Source organism: Peromyscus maniculatus, chromosome 13 (genome assembly GCF_049852395.1).
Source record: "Peromyscus maniculatus bairdii isolate BWxNUB_F1_BW_parent chromosome 13, HU_Pman_BW_mat_3.1, whole genome shotgun sequence".
Classification (NCBI taxonomy): Eukaryota; Metazoa; Chordata; class Mammalia; order Rodentia; family Cricetidae; genus Peromyscus; species Peromyscus maniculatus.
This window is the reverse complement of record NC_134864.1, coordinates 46,215,729-46,233,415: the sequence shown is the minus strand read 5'-3', so window position 1 is coordinate 46,233,415 and position 17,687 is coordinate 46,215,729. Positions and strand designations below refer to the sequence as shown.

General features: G+C 34.8%; 1 protein-coding gene across 7 annotated transcripts in view; it reads right to left on the bottom strand.

Annotated features, from left to right (window-relative positions):
* Erbb4 (erb-b2 receptor tyrosine kinase 4) overlaps positions 1-17,687 on the bottom strand; it is a 1,076,808-nt gene that overhangs the window by 298,944 nt on the left and 760,177 nt on the right. For all 7 annotated transcript variants that reach the window (XM_006989868.4, XM_016008144.3, XM_016008143.3 and 4 more), the window contains exons 10-12: positions 14,840-14,913; positions 13,873-13,963; positions 10,803-11,002 (exon numbers count right to left, since the gene is read on the bottom strand). In XM_006989868.4, coding sequence (XP_006989930.1) covers positions 10,803-11,002; positions 13,873-13,963; positions 14,840-14,913 — 365 coding nt within the window. The remainder of the gene's footprint in view (positions 1-10,802; positions 11,003-13,872; positions 13,964-14,839; positions 14,914-17,687) is intronic.

The window sequence follows — 17,687 nt, the reverse complement described above, 5'->3', positions numbered from 1 at the left end:
TTTTTGAAACTAATCAGCAACAGTAACTGCTAATTATTTTTGAAAAGAACATAGAGAGCATTTGAGGCATTGTTGGTAATTAGACATTGTGCTGTTTCAAATAAAATGAGGAAAGAATTACCAAAAACAGTGTACTGGTATTTACTTTGGTAATTTGGGAAGGGAGATCTTAGAAGCATAATTAAGAGTTTCTATCTTCTGATTACATCAAAGGATATTGTTTACACTGAATTCTGATTTATGCACCTTGAGGTTCACATTGAGCCTGGTTTAATGAAAAGTACAGGAAAGTTCATTAATTTATAAGTGAGCATAGGTGATCTGATCCCAAGAACAGTTCCTCTAACCACCTACTTTGTAAATGTACTGGACTGAGATGGTGTGCTTAGGATAGGAGTATGCAAACTAAACATGGCCATGTAGAACTGTTAGCATGGTAGAGAACTCCCTTTCTTAGCAGGAGTGCCTGAAGTCATTATTTTATATTATGATTAATCATAAATTATACCCAGAGCTTATAATCTGTTGCATACAAAAAAATTAGAGCAAGAATGACCTTGATAACAAGTGCATGAGATTTTTATAGGAAACAAATTTCTTATGATATTTTAGAAAGTAAAATATTTATTCTACAGTTGCCATTGTCATGGTTACCAGTACAAATAGGAGAGCGCATGAAGAAAATATTGCTTCTGACCCTGTCTCTGTCATATGCTTTCCTTCCTTATTCACCAACTCCTTCTGAATTAAATGCAGGAAACAGAGTGACTTACTGAAAAATGGGGTCATTTGGTCATCCAAGGAGTTTAGTGATTAGCAACTAATTACAGTTTTGCAATTTTTATTTGGTAGATGCATGCTCAGTGAGGTACAGTTCCTATTTCCAAATGTCAAAAACACAAAGACATAGATAAATATAAAATTGCACACAGCCTCTCCTTTGGATCTCTGTATCTGTGGATTATGTATCTGTAGATGTCATCAACCTCAAGTCAAAAGAAAAATAGCTGCCTTCATTTTTAACAGGTAAAGATAGGTACTTATTATTATCCCCTGAATGCAATACTTTAGCATCTATTTGCACAGTATTTACATTGAATTAATTATAAGTATCCTAGATATAATTTAAAGCATAGTAAAGGATATGCCATTTTACACAAAAGTGAGTGTATGAGTTGTGGTGGACTACTAGAGCTGACTTCCATGGACAGCAAGTGATTACTGCCTTTATTTATTTAGTATTTGAAGTAAAAAAAATCGTTTACTATCACTATACATTTTTTCTCCTGATTCATTACCTAAGTTTTATATATTGTGGGTTTTATTTTTGAAGTACTTTGTCTGTCATTCATCATAATGCCAACCCACCCCATGTCATCTCCAATGGATCACAAATATCTTCCCTTCAAACTTCCATCCCCTCACTCCTTACACATCACTTTCCTCCAGCCCCCAACTCCAGCAAGCATTCCCTGTTGGAGCTGGGAGCTGGCTGGGAAGGAATGTAGCCTGACTGTAGATTTTCAAATCCTGTTGAGTTTCTTCAAAACCAATTCCCCAGTCCCATCCCCCTCTCTGTAGCATACTACCTGTTGAAGACTCTCCAAACTCTCTGTCCCCGTTCCCAGGGAACTAATTAGACCCTGGTTGAACATCCTGCTCTCCTCCCTCCTGTGGGCCCCCTAAGCCCCTCTTAGTCCTTCACAATTCCTAAATGTCAGATCCCAATGCCTAGGAACACATTTTACTGGGAATCTCAGTTAACAACAACTATTAGGATCCTAAAAGAATTTCCTACCAGGCAACATACAGCCGCCATCATACTCTCCTAAGAACTAGAAAGGGCAATAGAAGACAAGGAACAAAACACCCACCCAACAAATACAAGACCAAATAACAGCACCTAGAATTAGAAGTTTTCAAAACCCAGATGCCTATATGCCAGCATAAGAAACATAATCAATAATAGAACAAAATATTTCCATTATAACTCAGCAACCTTATCACAGTAGAACTTGTGTGTTGCAAGATAGCTGAAGTACAAGACATAGACTTCAAAATAGCCTTTATTAATATAATAGAGGTCTTTAAAAGGAAATAAATAAATCCCTTAAAGAAAACACAAAGAGTGAAAGGAAATGAATAAAAGAGTTCAAGACCTGAAATTGTAATTAGAATCAATATAGAAAACCAATCTGAGGGAAATATAAAAATAAAAAACAATAGAAACTTGAACAGGAACTTCAGAGGCAAGCCTCACAAACAGAATACAAGAGACATATGGTACACTCTCAGGCATCAAAGATCCAAAAGAAGAAATGGATACCTAAGTCAAGGAAAAAGTAAATCTAAAAAAATTCCTGGAACAAAACAGCCAGGAAATCTGAGATATTTAGAAAACCTAAGAGTATAATAGGAATAGAGGAAGTAGAAGAAACCCAGGGCTATGGCACAGAAGATATTTTCAACAAAATAATAGAGTAAAAATTCACAAACCTAAAAGCGAAGAACATGAAACATACAGAATCAAATAGACTAGATGAGAAAATAAACTCCCTTTATCATAATAATCAGAACATTAAACATGCGGAACAAGGAAAGAATATTAGAAGCTGCAAGGGGAAAAGATCAAGTAACATCTAACAGGAGACATTATAGAATAACACCTGAGCCGGGCGATGGTGGCACACGCCTTTAATCCCAGCACTCGGGAGGCAGAGGTAGGCGGAACTCTGTGAGTTCAAGGCCATCCTGGTCTCCAAAGCGAGTTCCAGGAAAGGCGCAAAGCTACACAGAGAAACCCTGTCTTGAAAAACCAAAAAAAAAAAAAAAAAAAAAAAAGAATAACACCTGACTTCTCTCAATAGAGACTTTAAAAGACAGAAGAGCCTGGACAGATGTTATGCAGGCTCTAAAGAGACCACAGATGTTAGCACACATAAAACTTTCAATGACAATAGATGGAGAAAATAAGATATTTCATAATAAATCCAAAATTAAATAAATCTATTTACTAATCCAGCCATACAGAAGATTTAAGAAAGAAAACTCAACTGAAGAGGTTTACCAAAACCAAGAAAATACAGAGAATAAATAATCCCAGACAAGTAAATCAAAAGAAGGCAAACACACATACCACCACCACCATACCAACAACAACACAACCACCACCACAACAACAACTGAGACAGAGTCCCAACTGGACATCTCATGTCTCAGAGTAAAGCTTTCAGTCTTTTCCAGTACAAGGAAGGAATTATATCTAATTGAGTTGTTGGCTTAAGGGTAATCTGCCAACAACCCTGGTTGGTGCTAAGACATCAAGTCCTTAGTGCTGCAGACAATACCTATAAACTTCATTACTTCATTGAACACGAAGAACTTGAGCTTATGCCTAAACAGAATCCCCACCCTTACCCATTCTTTGGTACAGTTAGGTATAGGTAATCTGCATGATACCAAAGAAAAATTAAACACCAAACTAGTCATAAATCCTCTAATCTATAATGGTGTTCTGCCTTCAGGGATCAGGAAATCCCATAGAATGGGAGGCAGGAAGAGTGTAAGAGGCAGCGGGAATGGAGGACACCACACAAACAAGGCTTCTCAATCAACAGGATCAACACACATATAAGCTTACAGAGACTGAAGCAGCATGCACAGGGCCTGCAAAGGTCTGCACCAGTTTGCGTCCTAGAACTGAAAGGAGACATGGACACATGCTCCCACCCCTACTGTGGAATCTATCTACAACTGATAACCACTTGCAGTTGAAACTTTCCTTTCCTTCCAAGGAGTTTCACTGGCGAAACAAACTACTCTCAAGGATAGGCTGCACCCCCAGCAGTAGATGACCAACAGAAAGGAACTCAAAGGCTTCTTTGGAGTTTGCTTGTCTCATAATGTCATGTTAGGGCTCTTTTCCTTCTGTTTGCTTGCTTTTTTTATCTTCCAATTCTGATGTGCTAGTTTTTGTTTTTTTCCTGTCTTCTCATATTATAATCCCATAGAAGCCTGTTTGTTTTCTAATGACAGACAAAAAGGGGGTAGATTCAGATGGGAGAAACATACGCAGGAGAAACTGTAATTATATTATTACTTGAGAAAAAAACTATTTTCAATACAAGGGAAAATATTTTGTATGGAAGTGAAAAATTATGTAATGAATACATTTTCAGGATTATACTGTTACCTGATTAGGATCTATGGAGGTCACTAAATCTCTAGTTTCCTATTTACACTTCCATGTCTAGGAATGGCTAAATTGCTCTTTGAAAATTTATTATTTACTATTTTAGTAAAGTGAAATTTATTATGTCAAAAGAAGAAATCTCTAGACATTTTACTCTTCTATTCCCCTCAAATAAAAATTTTCATTAAGTCAAATATTGTGCTACTGTACCATAGAGTAACTAACTGCACATAGGAGTATATATAGACACAATTTGTTTTAGTGAGAAATAATTGCATAATAAAAATAATAGCTGTAATTACAATATGTATTAATTTCTCTAAGCTAGACTTCTGGAGTATTGCTGTTTTTGGAATGTGGTGCAACAACTGGAGTTCATGGCATTAAAGGAGAGTAGAACTTTAAAGAGGTGGAAGGCTGGGACTGGGGATCAGTGATGCTTGTCTAGCATGCAGAAGGCTTGGATCAGCTCATGATTGCCCTCAGGTAATACCAACACTGTTCTCTAGTAGTTTTGACATTTTACCCAGCAAAGTGTCTTTTCCTATAAGAGGGGACCTCAATACATGCCCTCCACCTTTCCTTTCCTCTCTATAACTATGTAAGCAGCTGTGTCTAACATGCTTTTCACATCTGTTACATAGTCCTCATGTCTGGTGCCGCTGTCAACACTGTTATGACACAGCTATAAGGCTTCACTAGAGGATGACCAGAGGACAATACAATGAACGGTTGTCAACCTGACTGTATTTAGAATCAACTAAAACCCAAACACCTGGGCATACCTGTGAGGGCTTCTTTTTTTTTTTTTTTAATATTTTGAGGTGGGAAGACCCAATCTAAATACAGGTCATTTCTGTGCCACACAAAAAGTAATGTAGAAGAAGGAAGCTTTTGCCCTTGGCCAGTTTGTTCTAATCCTCTCTGGCAAGTTCATCTATCCTGCTGGGAAGGCCTTCCTTCTCTAGTGTCAGGACACACTTTCTCAGGGTTTTAGAATATCATAAAGATCACCAGAGACATCCAGTCATGAACTGAACAAATACAGGATTCTTGCCTTTTGTAATGGAAGACAGCCATTGTGGGACTAGCTGGACCAGAGTCTGTAAGTCATTATAATAAATCCCCTTCAATATATACAGATTCATTCTATCAGTTCTGTTTCTCTAGAGAACTCTTAGTAGTACACCTACTCTATGTCTTTACCTCCAACTCTGTGAATTAAACAAACCTCTTTATATTATAAAGTATCAATTTTTAATTTTCATATTATCTATCTATATCTATCTATCTATCTATCTATCTATCTATCTATCTATCTATCTATCTATCTATCTATCTATCTATCTATTTATTTCTGTAGCAACACAGAGCATGGACAAAGTCAAATGTGATCTTGAAAGAAGATATATAGAATATATTGTAGGAAGCAGGTAGACTTCCTATGATAGTAATCATTATCTTTTTAATGGCTTCATGGTGAAATGAAAATCCAAATCTTTGAAATCACATAGACATTAGTTTAAACACTGGGTATAATTAGTAGCTCAAAATGTTGAAGACAGCATTTATCTTTCTTGATATTGCTATACTGATCTTTTCATGAAGATAGCTACTATTTACAGGGGGGATTGTAGACAAATGAAAACACAAAAAATGATAGACACAATCTGACAATTTCTCATCTGATGATTTAGTACAAAATATTGCAACCAACTTCTGTCACTGAAGACAGATGAATTAGTCAATAAATTATATTGCTTAAAAAATTATATGATTGGAGATTCAAAGGCATTATAAAACCTCCATATCTCTAAAAATTAAAAGTTATTCATGAATCAGAACTTAGAGAAATAAGAACTGTGTAAGACAGAAAAGGCGAGAAAAAGCTAATCTCTTAACTTGATAAAAATACAAAATATTTGCTTATTAAATAAGATAAATTTACATATTCTTTATGTCTGCTGCCATTGTAAACACTATTGTAGCTGAAGTTTTTATTTATTTATTTTTTTATTTATTTTATTTTTTTGGTCTTGCCCAGCCCCACATCTTGCTTGATAACTCTTTTGTTAGATGTAATTTTACTATGTTAAATTTAAACCCTTCCTTTTTGATTAGACAGAAAAGGGGAGGTGTTGTGGCATGCTTCATATGCTGTGAATGTGTTGCTCTGATTAGTTGATAAAGAAAAAGCTGATTGGCCGGTAGTCAGGCAGGAAGTATAAGTAGGATAAACAGACAAGGAGAATTCTGGGAATAAGAAGGCTGAATCAGGAAAGTCTAGCCCGCCATCCAGGGAGCAGCATGTAAGGTCACACAGGTAAAGCCACGGATCACGTGGCAACATATAGATTAACAGAAATGGGCTGGGTTTAAATGTAAGAGTTAGTCAATGGAAAGCCTGAGCTAATGGCCAAACAGTTTTATTTAATGTAAGCCTCTGTGTGTTTACTTAGATCTGAGTGAATGAGGACTGGGTAGGACACAGAAAAACTTCAACTACACACTATGTTATGACAAAGTTATTCACAATACAAATAAGAACAGAAAATCAGTGTATTAAATTTTCAAAGAGCTTTTTCAAATCTAAAAGCAAAAATTACCAACCACCAATATGAATATAGAAAAAAGGCATGAATTAAATGAAGTACTTTATAAGAGAAAAACATAAGTGATCAATGAACACTAAATGTGAATCTGTGACCTTCCTCGTCATGTACATTGAAAAGATTTCGTTTTCTTCTTACTGATCAGATGTTTAAAGCCATGGATACCCATCACTATAAGGGGTGGTGGGAAGTATTCCTAACACACAGTATTTAGTGGAGAGAACTTTTAAGACAATGGAGGAATATATGTCACTATTTTTATACCTTATCTATACAAAAATTATACCTATGTCTGGGTTAAGAAATCATTCCATGACGTAAAGTTCTTGGTGATCTAGAATAAATATTATGTTAGCAATAGTATTAATACAAAAATGGAAAATAATTTCTTATATTACGGCAGTTCAGCTCTTAAAAAGAATAAGGCAGACATTCACCCACCAGCAGCAAGCACAGGGGACTCTAACAGCATATTAAGTCAAAACACAGGTGATGGAGCAGCATTTAAGTATGATAGTATGATCCCATTAAATATTAAGTTACACCAACAGCTATACATATACTATATTATATATGCACTGAGATGGCTAATTTTATGTCACCTTGACAAAAACTACAATCATTTGAGAGGAAGAAACCTCAATTAAGATATTGCCTTCAGAACATGGGGCTGTAAGCAACAAGCCTGTGGGGCATTTTTTAAAATTAGTTGTTGATGTGGGAGGGGCCAGTCCTGAGTGAGTGGTGCCACCCCTGGGATGGTGAACCTCGGTTCTATAGGAAAGTAGACTGAGAAAGCTACAAGGAACAGACCAATAAGGCACAGTCTTCTGTGGCTTCTGCATTAGCTCTTGACTCCAGATTCCTGCCCTATTTCAGTTCCTGCCTTGGCTTTCCTAAAATGACTGTAATCCAGGATATGTAAACCAAATAAACACTTTCCTCTCCAAGTCACTTTTGGTCTTGGTGTTTTATCAGAGAAATAGAAACTCCAATGAAGACAGGCACAAAAATAATACATTCCCTATTGAAGTTTCAATGCTTTGCCTATTTAATAATAAAAAAAGTTAAAGCTGTAATTCGGAAAGGCTGTTTCCATATTGAAAAATCAATAATGAAATTTTGTCTAATTATATTTAACAGCATACGTACTATAGTTTCTGAGAAATGAAATGTGTGAACTCAAATATGACCTGGGTTTTTAAGATTTGGTATAATATTTATCACTATACTGTTTATATGTAAGAATGTCTTCTTGTCTTTTAAGAAACTTCAAAAGACTTAGGAAAAGTCCACCAGAACTTCTTCCACATGAGACTGTCATCCGGCGAATAGCATCACCATATGGGAGGAAGAGGCAGGAAGTGATACAGTCTTTCATGTGCCGCAGTTATCTCTCAACCTCATTCTCTTCAAATCATCATGCCTGCTTTGAAATTTTTGAATTAAAAGGGAAGTTCGCTCAAGCCACTGGCACCCTTTTTGGATGAGGTGAAATCTTTCTTTCTTGTCAGTATTTTTTAAAAATCATTTTGAACTCAAAAATCATCTGTTTAAAACGTTGCCTTTTAAATAGACAATCATCCCAGACTTAGCACATTTACTGTGACTGTTTAGGAGCAGTAGGTATGTATGGATCTAGAAACATGTATGTATTGTGTGCTTGTCTCTGAATATGTGTTGAAAGTTCATGTGAATGTAGATATACATACTATCCCTGTCTATACGTATGTGTTGTAGCAAATATATGTGCATATACATATATATGTATACATATACCCATATATATATATATATATATATATATATATATATATATATATATCTTGTACATGTACAGATACAAAAAATAGATATCTAAAGATACAATTCCTTTGAAAGTAGGAAAGTATTTGGACTTTTCACTTTCAGAGAGTATTGTAAATAATGGGAAGGGTTTAATCACAATGCTTCCCTACAGCAGACTGACTGTGACCATCAATAGAATCAATCCTGAGGTCATGGTCACAGGACTACTATATTTCAGGAAAAATGAATACATATGATGTTTCTTAAGATTTGATGTGGTTTGTGATTATAGTCCAAATTTTGATAAATATACTTCATGCAATAAAGCATTTGTTTGAAGCCATTGGAGATAAAAACTGATATTGTTAATTTGGTACTATAATGCAACAAAACTGTTCCTTCTAACTGCTTCATTTCTTCCCCAAATTAAAAATTCAAACCTAAGTGTTCAGGAGGAAATACATGCATGTTTTAAAAATAACTGAACTTAGTCTAATATTGAAATTTGCACAATATTGAAATCTTAGATGTTCAGTGATTTACCGTTATCATTGTAATTTGTAATATGCTTCCCTTTGCATGCTACAAAAATTCCTAAGTCTTAGAAGAATAGAAAAACAGTGTACAGTTTACATCAAAACTCTGCTTTATTCCATATTTGTTTTTCCTGTATTTTCCTTCCCATTTGATTTTATATGTCCAGGTATAAAAATGATATATAAAACATGAGTGTTTTCAGGATTTTTGAATTCACCGTGTCAAAGAGAACAGGTTGTCTCCAATTCTTTCATATTTTCCTATATGTAGCTACCAATCAATCATAAATGAAAGGTAGTAAAATGGTTTTATTTTGAATGAATAAAACAAAAAAATACAAACTATAACTATAAGTTAGGTAATTATTTGTAAATTTGTACTAAAGAGTCTATTTTAATGCCATACATCTTCTCCTGTATGGCATGCAGGCACACGCACAGAAGTGTAAAGAAAGACGCTTCTGCTCAGAAAGAAAGAAAAAAAAACATAGTCACCCCTCAAGAATCCTGTACAGTACATAAATAAAGTAAATGATCCCAGGTGCAGAAAAATGAGGGTTCATTTAATATAACCATGCACAGGTTGATACATAAGCAGATCTATTTCCTGATTTTTGCGGCAACACAGAATGTGTAAGAATGGGAGTTCCCCTAAAGACAGAGCTTGCTCTTGCTATAGATCGCCCCTCTCTATAAAACATTTTTTAGGAACAAAAGCAGCCAAAGTAGCTAGGCAGCGGTGGCGCACACTTTTAATCCCAGCACTCAGGAGGCAGCGCCAGGTGGATCTCAGGGAGTTCTAGGCCAGCCTGGTCTATAGAGCAAGATCCAGGACAGATACCAAAACCACACAGAGAATCTCTGTCTCAAGAAACAAAACAAAACAAACAAACAAACAAAAGCAGTCAAAGTATAAGTGGATATCTCCCATGTTTCATTTTACAAAAGCTGCTAGCCTCAGATGTTTTAGACTATCACCAAAAAAGACAGTTACCAACTTAATTTGCCGAGCGCTTAACTTAGTAAACGTAAATTCTGTTAGCTTCCTAAGACTGTAATTTTAAAGCAGCCTCTACTCATCATTTGTTCTCATAGACCAATAAACTTTAGTTTATTTTTATAAATATATATATTTATAAATACTATTTATATTTGTTTAGTAAATTCGCTAATGACTGGGGCATGTTTGTTTTAGATGGGAATCATGTAGAAGTCTGCCAATGAAAACCGTTTACTTCGGGTAACAATGAAGTGAAGGAATGGAGCAAAAGTATCAAACAATACTACAAGTCAGAAAGTCTATCTACATATAAGTGCATTTATAAAATTAATTTCCTTCTAAAACAGCCAACTTCTTGACCACATTTCCCCACATCTCAGAGCACATCCCAGGTTCCTCAGCCCTCCCCAAATGCCATCACTGGATCTGTGGAATTACCTGACATCTTCATTAAGCTTTCCAATGCCCAGATTCTACTAGGATCTATGGAACTTAAATATCCAGACAAGGTTTCCAGATATTTGCCAGGTTGTGAAAGCAGACAATATGCTCTAAACACCACTGTCTCTCCATTATTGGGTTAGAGGGAAATGATTCTGAGGTTAGTTCCAACTATTTAATGCCATATAGAACAGAGCAGGGTTCCCTGTCCCAGGTGTGGGGGGTGTACTTACTACAATTCTCAGCTCTTCTGTTATCTCGGATCACTATTCTCTGGTTGATGGTGCTGAAGAGTGTTGTCCAGTTAATGGTGTGATAATAACACAGGTTGCTGTTGTCAGTAATGTAGATGTTGCCCGCACTGATTTCCTTCAGAGACTGGAATTGCAGGGAAGTGATACCTTGTTGTTTGAGGATAAGCAACGAGAGACCACTAAAGTGGAGAGAGGGGGAAATGAAAAAGAGTAATTTGTGAAATTATACTGTAAAGTTCAATAAGGACATAGCACCTCACAACAAAAATAAAAATAATGGAGCATAAACAGTGGATGAATGGACGAACCTGTGCTCAGGTATATACTTGCATAATCATTTAATTTCCTAATTGGCAATGTCCATTTCTTATAATTATGAACACTGACAATATACATTTACCACTGAAATATTGACTTACTGCCTTATCTTGTCAGCCTAAATTCTGTGTTCCTCAACAATAAAGTTCTATACTAAAAGTAAATATTTATAGAATAAAAAATATAAATAAGTCTTTATAGTTACCCATGATAACATGTTAATTCTGTTACAACTATGTAAAAATAGACATGCTTTCATAGGGTAAATATTACAGAAATAGATTGTAGCTTTTTAGATTTTGATTCATGTATAACAGAAACAAAAACTGATCAGTTGCAGAATGTACAAAAAAGATTAGAAATACAAAGAGTGAAACAGCTAAAAGTTTAAAATAAAAAAAAAAAACACTGAGGAAGTTTAGATAGTTGGGAAAAAACTCTGAAATCCAGTCTACTCGACAAAAGAATGATCCTCAGAAAAATTCCTTCTATTGCAACATAGTCAATATTTTGTGATCTCCTTTTTAAAATTCTATTGTGTTTAAATTATACTTTTCACATCCCTGTGTGTCGATCAACTAAATGGTATGGATCTTCCTTTGGTAGATACAAGCTCTATTTTTCACTAATAAGTATAAATACCCCTGGCTTTAGAGTCTAGAACTGTTCTCAATAACAAAAAGGGACAATGTTAAATCATGGAGTTGCAATTCTTTTATGTTTTATTTTCCTTTTTCTTCCTAAACAACTGAATTGTTGACTACTGTATCCTCATTATTCCTGGAGTGATTAATATTTTATCCAATAAATAATAGAACTTGTTTGCACATAGCACTTGAATAAATTTAAGTCCTAATTATCCTTTTTATTGTTCTTTTCTTTTACCCTTTCTGTGATATGTTTATGGGTTTCATTGTGGCATTGTCATATACATAGAGTGTACTTTTATATTCCCTCAGTTTATTTTCTCCTATATACCGTCCACACTCACTGCTCTGTCTCTTCCCAAGTAGTCCCTCTTCTTGTCATATTTATCTGTCTGTCTATCTACCATCTATCTCTATATCTGTCTATATCATCTATCTATCTATCTATCTATCTATCTATCTATCTATCTATCTATCTACTTATCAATCTATCTATTATCTATCTACTATGTTTCCATTCTGTATACAGAAAATACAATGTTTGCCTTTTGGGGTAGTGTTTATTTTCTTTTACATAATCCCCAGTACCATGTATTTCCTGCATATGACAAAATGATTATTCTTCCATATGGTAGGATTCTACCCCAGTGTATATGTATGTGTGTGTGCCTGAGTGTGTGTGTGTTTTGTTTTCTGAGAATTTCATATATGAGTATCATATTTACATAATTTTCACTCTAAACTTCACACTTTTAATTTCTTGATGCCACTCATACTCTATCAACTTATGAATTCTTTTTCTTTAATTATTACTTTTTATGCATATATAATATACATATTACAAATATTATTATATGATATTAATATATTATATATAACATACATATATATGTATATATATACACACACATACATATAAAACCTCCCTAGTCTATTTAGTGTTGATCATATGTATATGTGTTTATGGTTGACCACGTTGAATTGGATAACCTATCGAGGTTCATCTCTGCAGAATATTGATTTTCCTCTCTGAGTAGCCATTGTCTAGGGTTGGACCTAGATTTTCTCAACCCATATTGGAACATCAAACAATGTTGTCTTTAAATTTATCTTATTTAGCCATCCATCTATGACATGCCCGGCCTTTCCCTAACTTGGTTATTGTATATAAGTATAGATAAATATAGATGTGGAGGCATCTCTGCCTTATGCTAACTTTGGGAATATATTTAAGAAGTGTATAACCTGATGATACAGTGGCACTACTTTGATGGTAGAGGAACCCCCACAATGATTTCTGTTGTTGGTAAACTAGCTTCCATTTCTACACTTGATGTGTAAGTAAGTTTTCCTCCATCCTTGTTAGCATTTAATAACTTTTGTTTTCTCAATGGCATGCATTATGATGGCACTTACTTCCATCAGGTATCTTTTCCATTAGATAAGGATGTTGAACATTTTTTCAAGTATTTATTGTCCATTTTTACTGCTTTTCAGAACTTAGAGCTGTATCTGTTTTTGTATAAATAGTCAACTTTAACCATTACAATTTAAAACAAACCTTTAAAAAAGGTAGAGACTTATTAAAGGTTCATTTTATCATGTAAATTTAAAATTTCAACATTAATATTTGCTAACAATATCATGCTGACCTCTCCATTTATTATTTAACACTAAGGATAGTGGAGCGACCCCAATAACATCAACACCAGATGAATAGCACACACAATAGTATCAAAGATACATCTCTAGCCTCCAGGTACAACAACATTTATTTCCCAAACTCTCAAGTCATTTCTGAGGCATCTAAGTTATCTTTTAGTACATTAAAAATTAAAAATAAGATTCAGTTCTACAGGTCATATCACAGGCTTCATACCTGAAAAATATTATCAGGACAGGCAATAAATCCTTGAAAATCAAACTATGAATTCTATGTGTTTCTCATCACACTGGAAATTATTTCAGGAGTTTAATCTTTGGAATTAATCAGTAGATTAGTAAGACTGATATTTTAACATTAAAGAACTTGTGATGTCCTTCCTTGTATTTGTGCAGCTTACAGACTGAACATATTTACCAACCTGTAGAGGACTCTCCCTCCAATGGTGACGAGGTTGGAGAAAACACTGAAATCTGTCATATTTGGAGGCCAAGACTGTATGTTCAGGAAACCTATAGGGAAGTCGGAAAGCAAATTAATTGATGATATTATTTTTCAACAACAGTGCTAATTATTGTTCAAACATGAAGAAAACATTTTTTGAAAGGTGGAGAGGAAGCAAAAGACAAGGAAAACTACTTTTGAAGCAACCACCACATATTTATTCCTTTATGATTACATATAGTACTATTAGTTTCTGGAGTAAACAGTAAATGCAATGCTGATATCAAAGTATGGGACGAAGAATCCCTGTTTCTAAGACTCAAGCAATCATAAAGGTGTATGTATCAAATATTGAAAAAAGGACATTTACTTTATTTTGGTAGATACATATATAGAATGTTGTTCAGTTAAGGGGAAAATATAGTTCTATTTCTGTGAATTTGTTCACCATTTATCTATATAATATCACATCTGTATTGACCTAGAAATCTAAGCTATTTGTGTTTAGCCCTAATCTTTCTCATCAGGTTTTATTTTCAGTGATGTCAAATCCAAGTTTGATTCTTATTTATGAACCCATAAGGGTTATTATAAAAGATTTTTTAAAAAGTAAATCTTCAAAAAATACCATGCTAAATGAGTGCAATATATTGCCCATATTGAACTGCAATTCTTACGAGAAAATGAATTGCAAAACAAGTTTCTAAGAATCACAGATCTTTTGGTCTTTGCAAACACAATATTAACAATATTTTAAAGTTTATTTATGTAATTCTATTGGTTTCAAAATATGGAAGTTCCTGAATGTTCAAAACCATGTGAGTTTTTACAAACTAGAACTCCTCTCAAAAATTGATTTGCTATTATAAATATTGTGTAATTATTTCAAGAAAACAGAAGGTCACATAGCTTGGGGCAAAAATTACATATACTTTTCAAAGTACCTGTTATTTCTCTGACCGTCCGAAAGACATTCAGTTTCTCTGGGTCTATGGCTTCAATTGCATTGTAAGGGTCCCTAGGAAATCAAGAAGAGATGCAGCCAAATTTAAACTGATCATTTTTAACACAGGAAACACTTGCTTCCATCAAAATAATATATATTATTTAAAATATTAACAAATTTCTTAATATAAAACATAAATTTTGAATATTTCTAAAGCACCCTTTCCTTATGAAAAAGGCTTTGAAATTCATGTCTGATAAGTTCTAAAGTTGTTATTTAAAAACAGCTAATAGATTATTTTCAGTTTTCTCTTCCAAAAATATTTTAGGTAAATATCAGCCATGCAAAATAATTGCATACTTGAATATTAGGGCCAACATAACACCGAACTATCTCAGTAAGTAAAGTAATACTTTCAGAAATTTAAGGAACATACAGCATTTATGTAATGCTTTATTACTTTAAAAGGCTCTTCAGGATGTATGAAGACTTCATATCTTCAGGGAAATGTTAAATTTTATGCACTGATCACCTTTCAGTGAGATACTGAACTTTTTAAGAAGAATGAACTTAGGCTTTTCTAAAAGTATATAGAAATTAAATGAGTTTTATTCTCCCTATGAACACTTACCTTTTGTAACAGTTTGTGAGAACTTTCTGGTTTTTGTGTGGAAAAACACAGAATACAGCAATGTCTTTATACAATCTTAATAGGGTTATAAACCAAGATACTTTATAACACCCCAACAAACAGGCAGATACATGACATAGATGCTGGAAATGAAGTCTGCATCCACGGAAAGATGGATTTGAAAGATCATTATTTTCAGCAACTATGAGTTCCAGGTTGAATTCACAAACCACCCGACACTGGCTTCCCGAACTCGGTTCATCAGCATATTTGCCCCACACTATGGAACCATCTCAGCCCTTTAAAAAGGGCTTTGCTTGACTAAATAACTTTTCAAACTAAGAAATGCAATCAGTGCAAAGTACTACTAGTTTAATGTACAATGCTGTAGAAAGCTCCGGTGAGAGGTATTGCTGAGACTGAGAAACCACAAGCACATTTTTCTGTAACTCAAAAAAATACTATTGATTCAGAATATTCTCGGTGTCACATGGATATTTCTAAAAGCTTAAAGCCTAAATGTAAAGTGCTGTGGGATGGTCTGTATGTTAAATTGCTCTGATTGGTCAATAAATAAAACACTGATTGGCCAGTGGCCAGGCAGGAAGTAGGTGGGACAAGGAGAGAGGAGAATTCTAGGAAGCAGAAGGCTGAGGCAAAAAGACACTGCCAGCCACCGCCATGACAAGCAGCATGTGAAGACGCCGGTAAGCCACCAGCCACGTGGCAAGGTATAGATTTATGGAAATGGATTAATTTAAGCTATAAGAACAGTTAGCAAGAAGCCTGCCACGGCCATACAGTTTGTATGCAATATAAGTCTCTGTGTTTACTTGGTTGGGTCTGAGCGGCTGTGGGACTGGCGGGTGACAGAGATTTGTCCTGACTGTGGGCAAGGCAGGAAAACTCTAGCTACAGTAAAGTTCTCAAAAAGTTAAACTCTTGCTCTCTCTCCTACACTCTCATAAATGTACGATGTGTACATATGCACATATATATGTGTGTATTTGTGTGTTGCATATGACCATTCTTTTAATGTTAATATATACAAAATATATACAAAAGTGAAGTGTAACATGTGACAAAACTTTTAAAATTAATTTGTATTCATTCTTTGAAATTTTCATACAAATATACAATGTATCTTCATTATGCCCACTCCCACTTCTTTATTCCAGTTTCCTCCCCAACCCATCCAATACATCTCCCTACCAACTTCATGTCTTCTTTTTTTGCCATAAAATATTTGAATACACTTAGTGATGCCCATATTCACATGGTTGTGGGATCCTCCACTGCAATATGGGGCAAAATAACAGTGACCTTCCCTCCAAAGAAAAGTAATTCTCCCTACTCCAGCAACCTTCAATTACCTCCATCATCCCAGCTAAGCAGCCTGTCATACCTCCATGCTAGATTTTTAAACTAGCTTCATATTGTGCAGGTCTTGTGCAGATAACCTCGGCTGCTATTGGTTCATATATGAAACAGTCATGCCATGTCCAGAAAACAACACTTCATATAGTGCTCCATTTTACCCTTCAGTTCTTGAATTCTATAGCCATCTTTTAATGTACAAAACTCTTTTAAACAGAGGAACTATAAGCTCTGAAATTGGGAAATGGACTTTTAACATTGCTCTGCTAGGAAAAACAACATGCAACTCTTCTGGCCATAAATTAAATATCTTGACTCCACAAAAAAATAATAAATTCAAAATTCAGGACAAGCACACAATAATGGAGACAGCCAAAGTCATGACTGAAAACTTCCTGGTTTCCAGAAATGGAATTCATTTTGGGCTATTAGCTAGAAGCCCAGTGGACCACAGGCATTTTATATATTTAATTTTAGAGATTTGAGACTCCTATAAAATAAGTCGACAGAATTCCCCTTTTCAAATTCAAAGTACCTGTAGGAGTCTCATGCTAAAGCCAGTAGAGATCCACACTACCTTAAAATCTCTTGTCTCCCTAAGTACAGAGCCATATCAAAGAACATTATGACTCCCCGTTACTGTGTTTGGTGATCCACAATAATGTTCAGCATAGAAAGAAAAAAAGAATCAAGGTGTGACTTATACTGTCTGCCACTAATGCAAGCTGTCAAGAAAACCTTTTCTTGTCAGTTCCCTTTCTGTGACACAATTCCAGCATACTTATGAGCATCTTGTCACTGTAACACCATGCACCTGAACAGTCAAGGCAAGGGATGA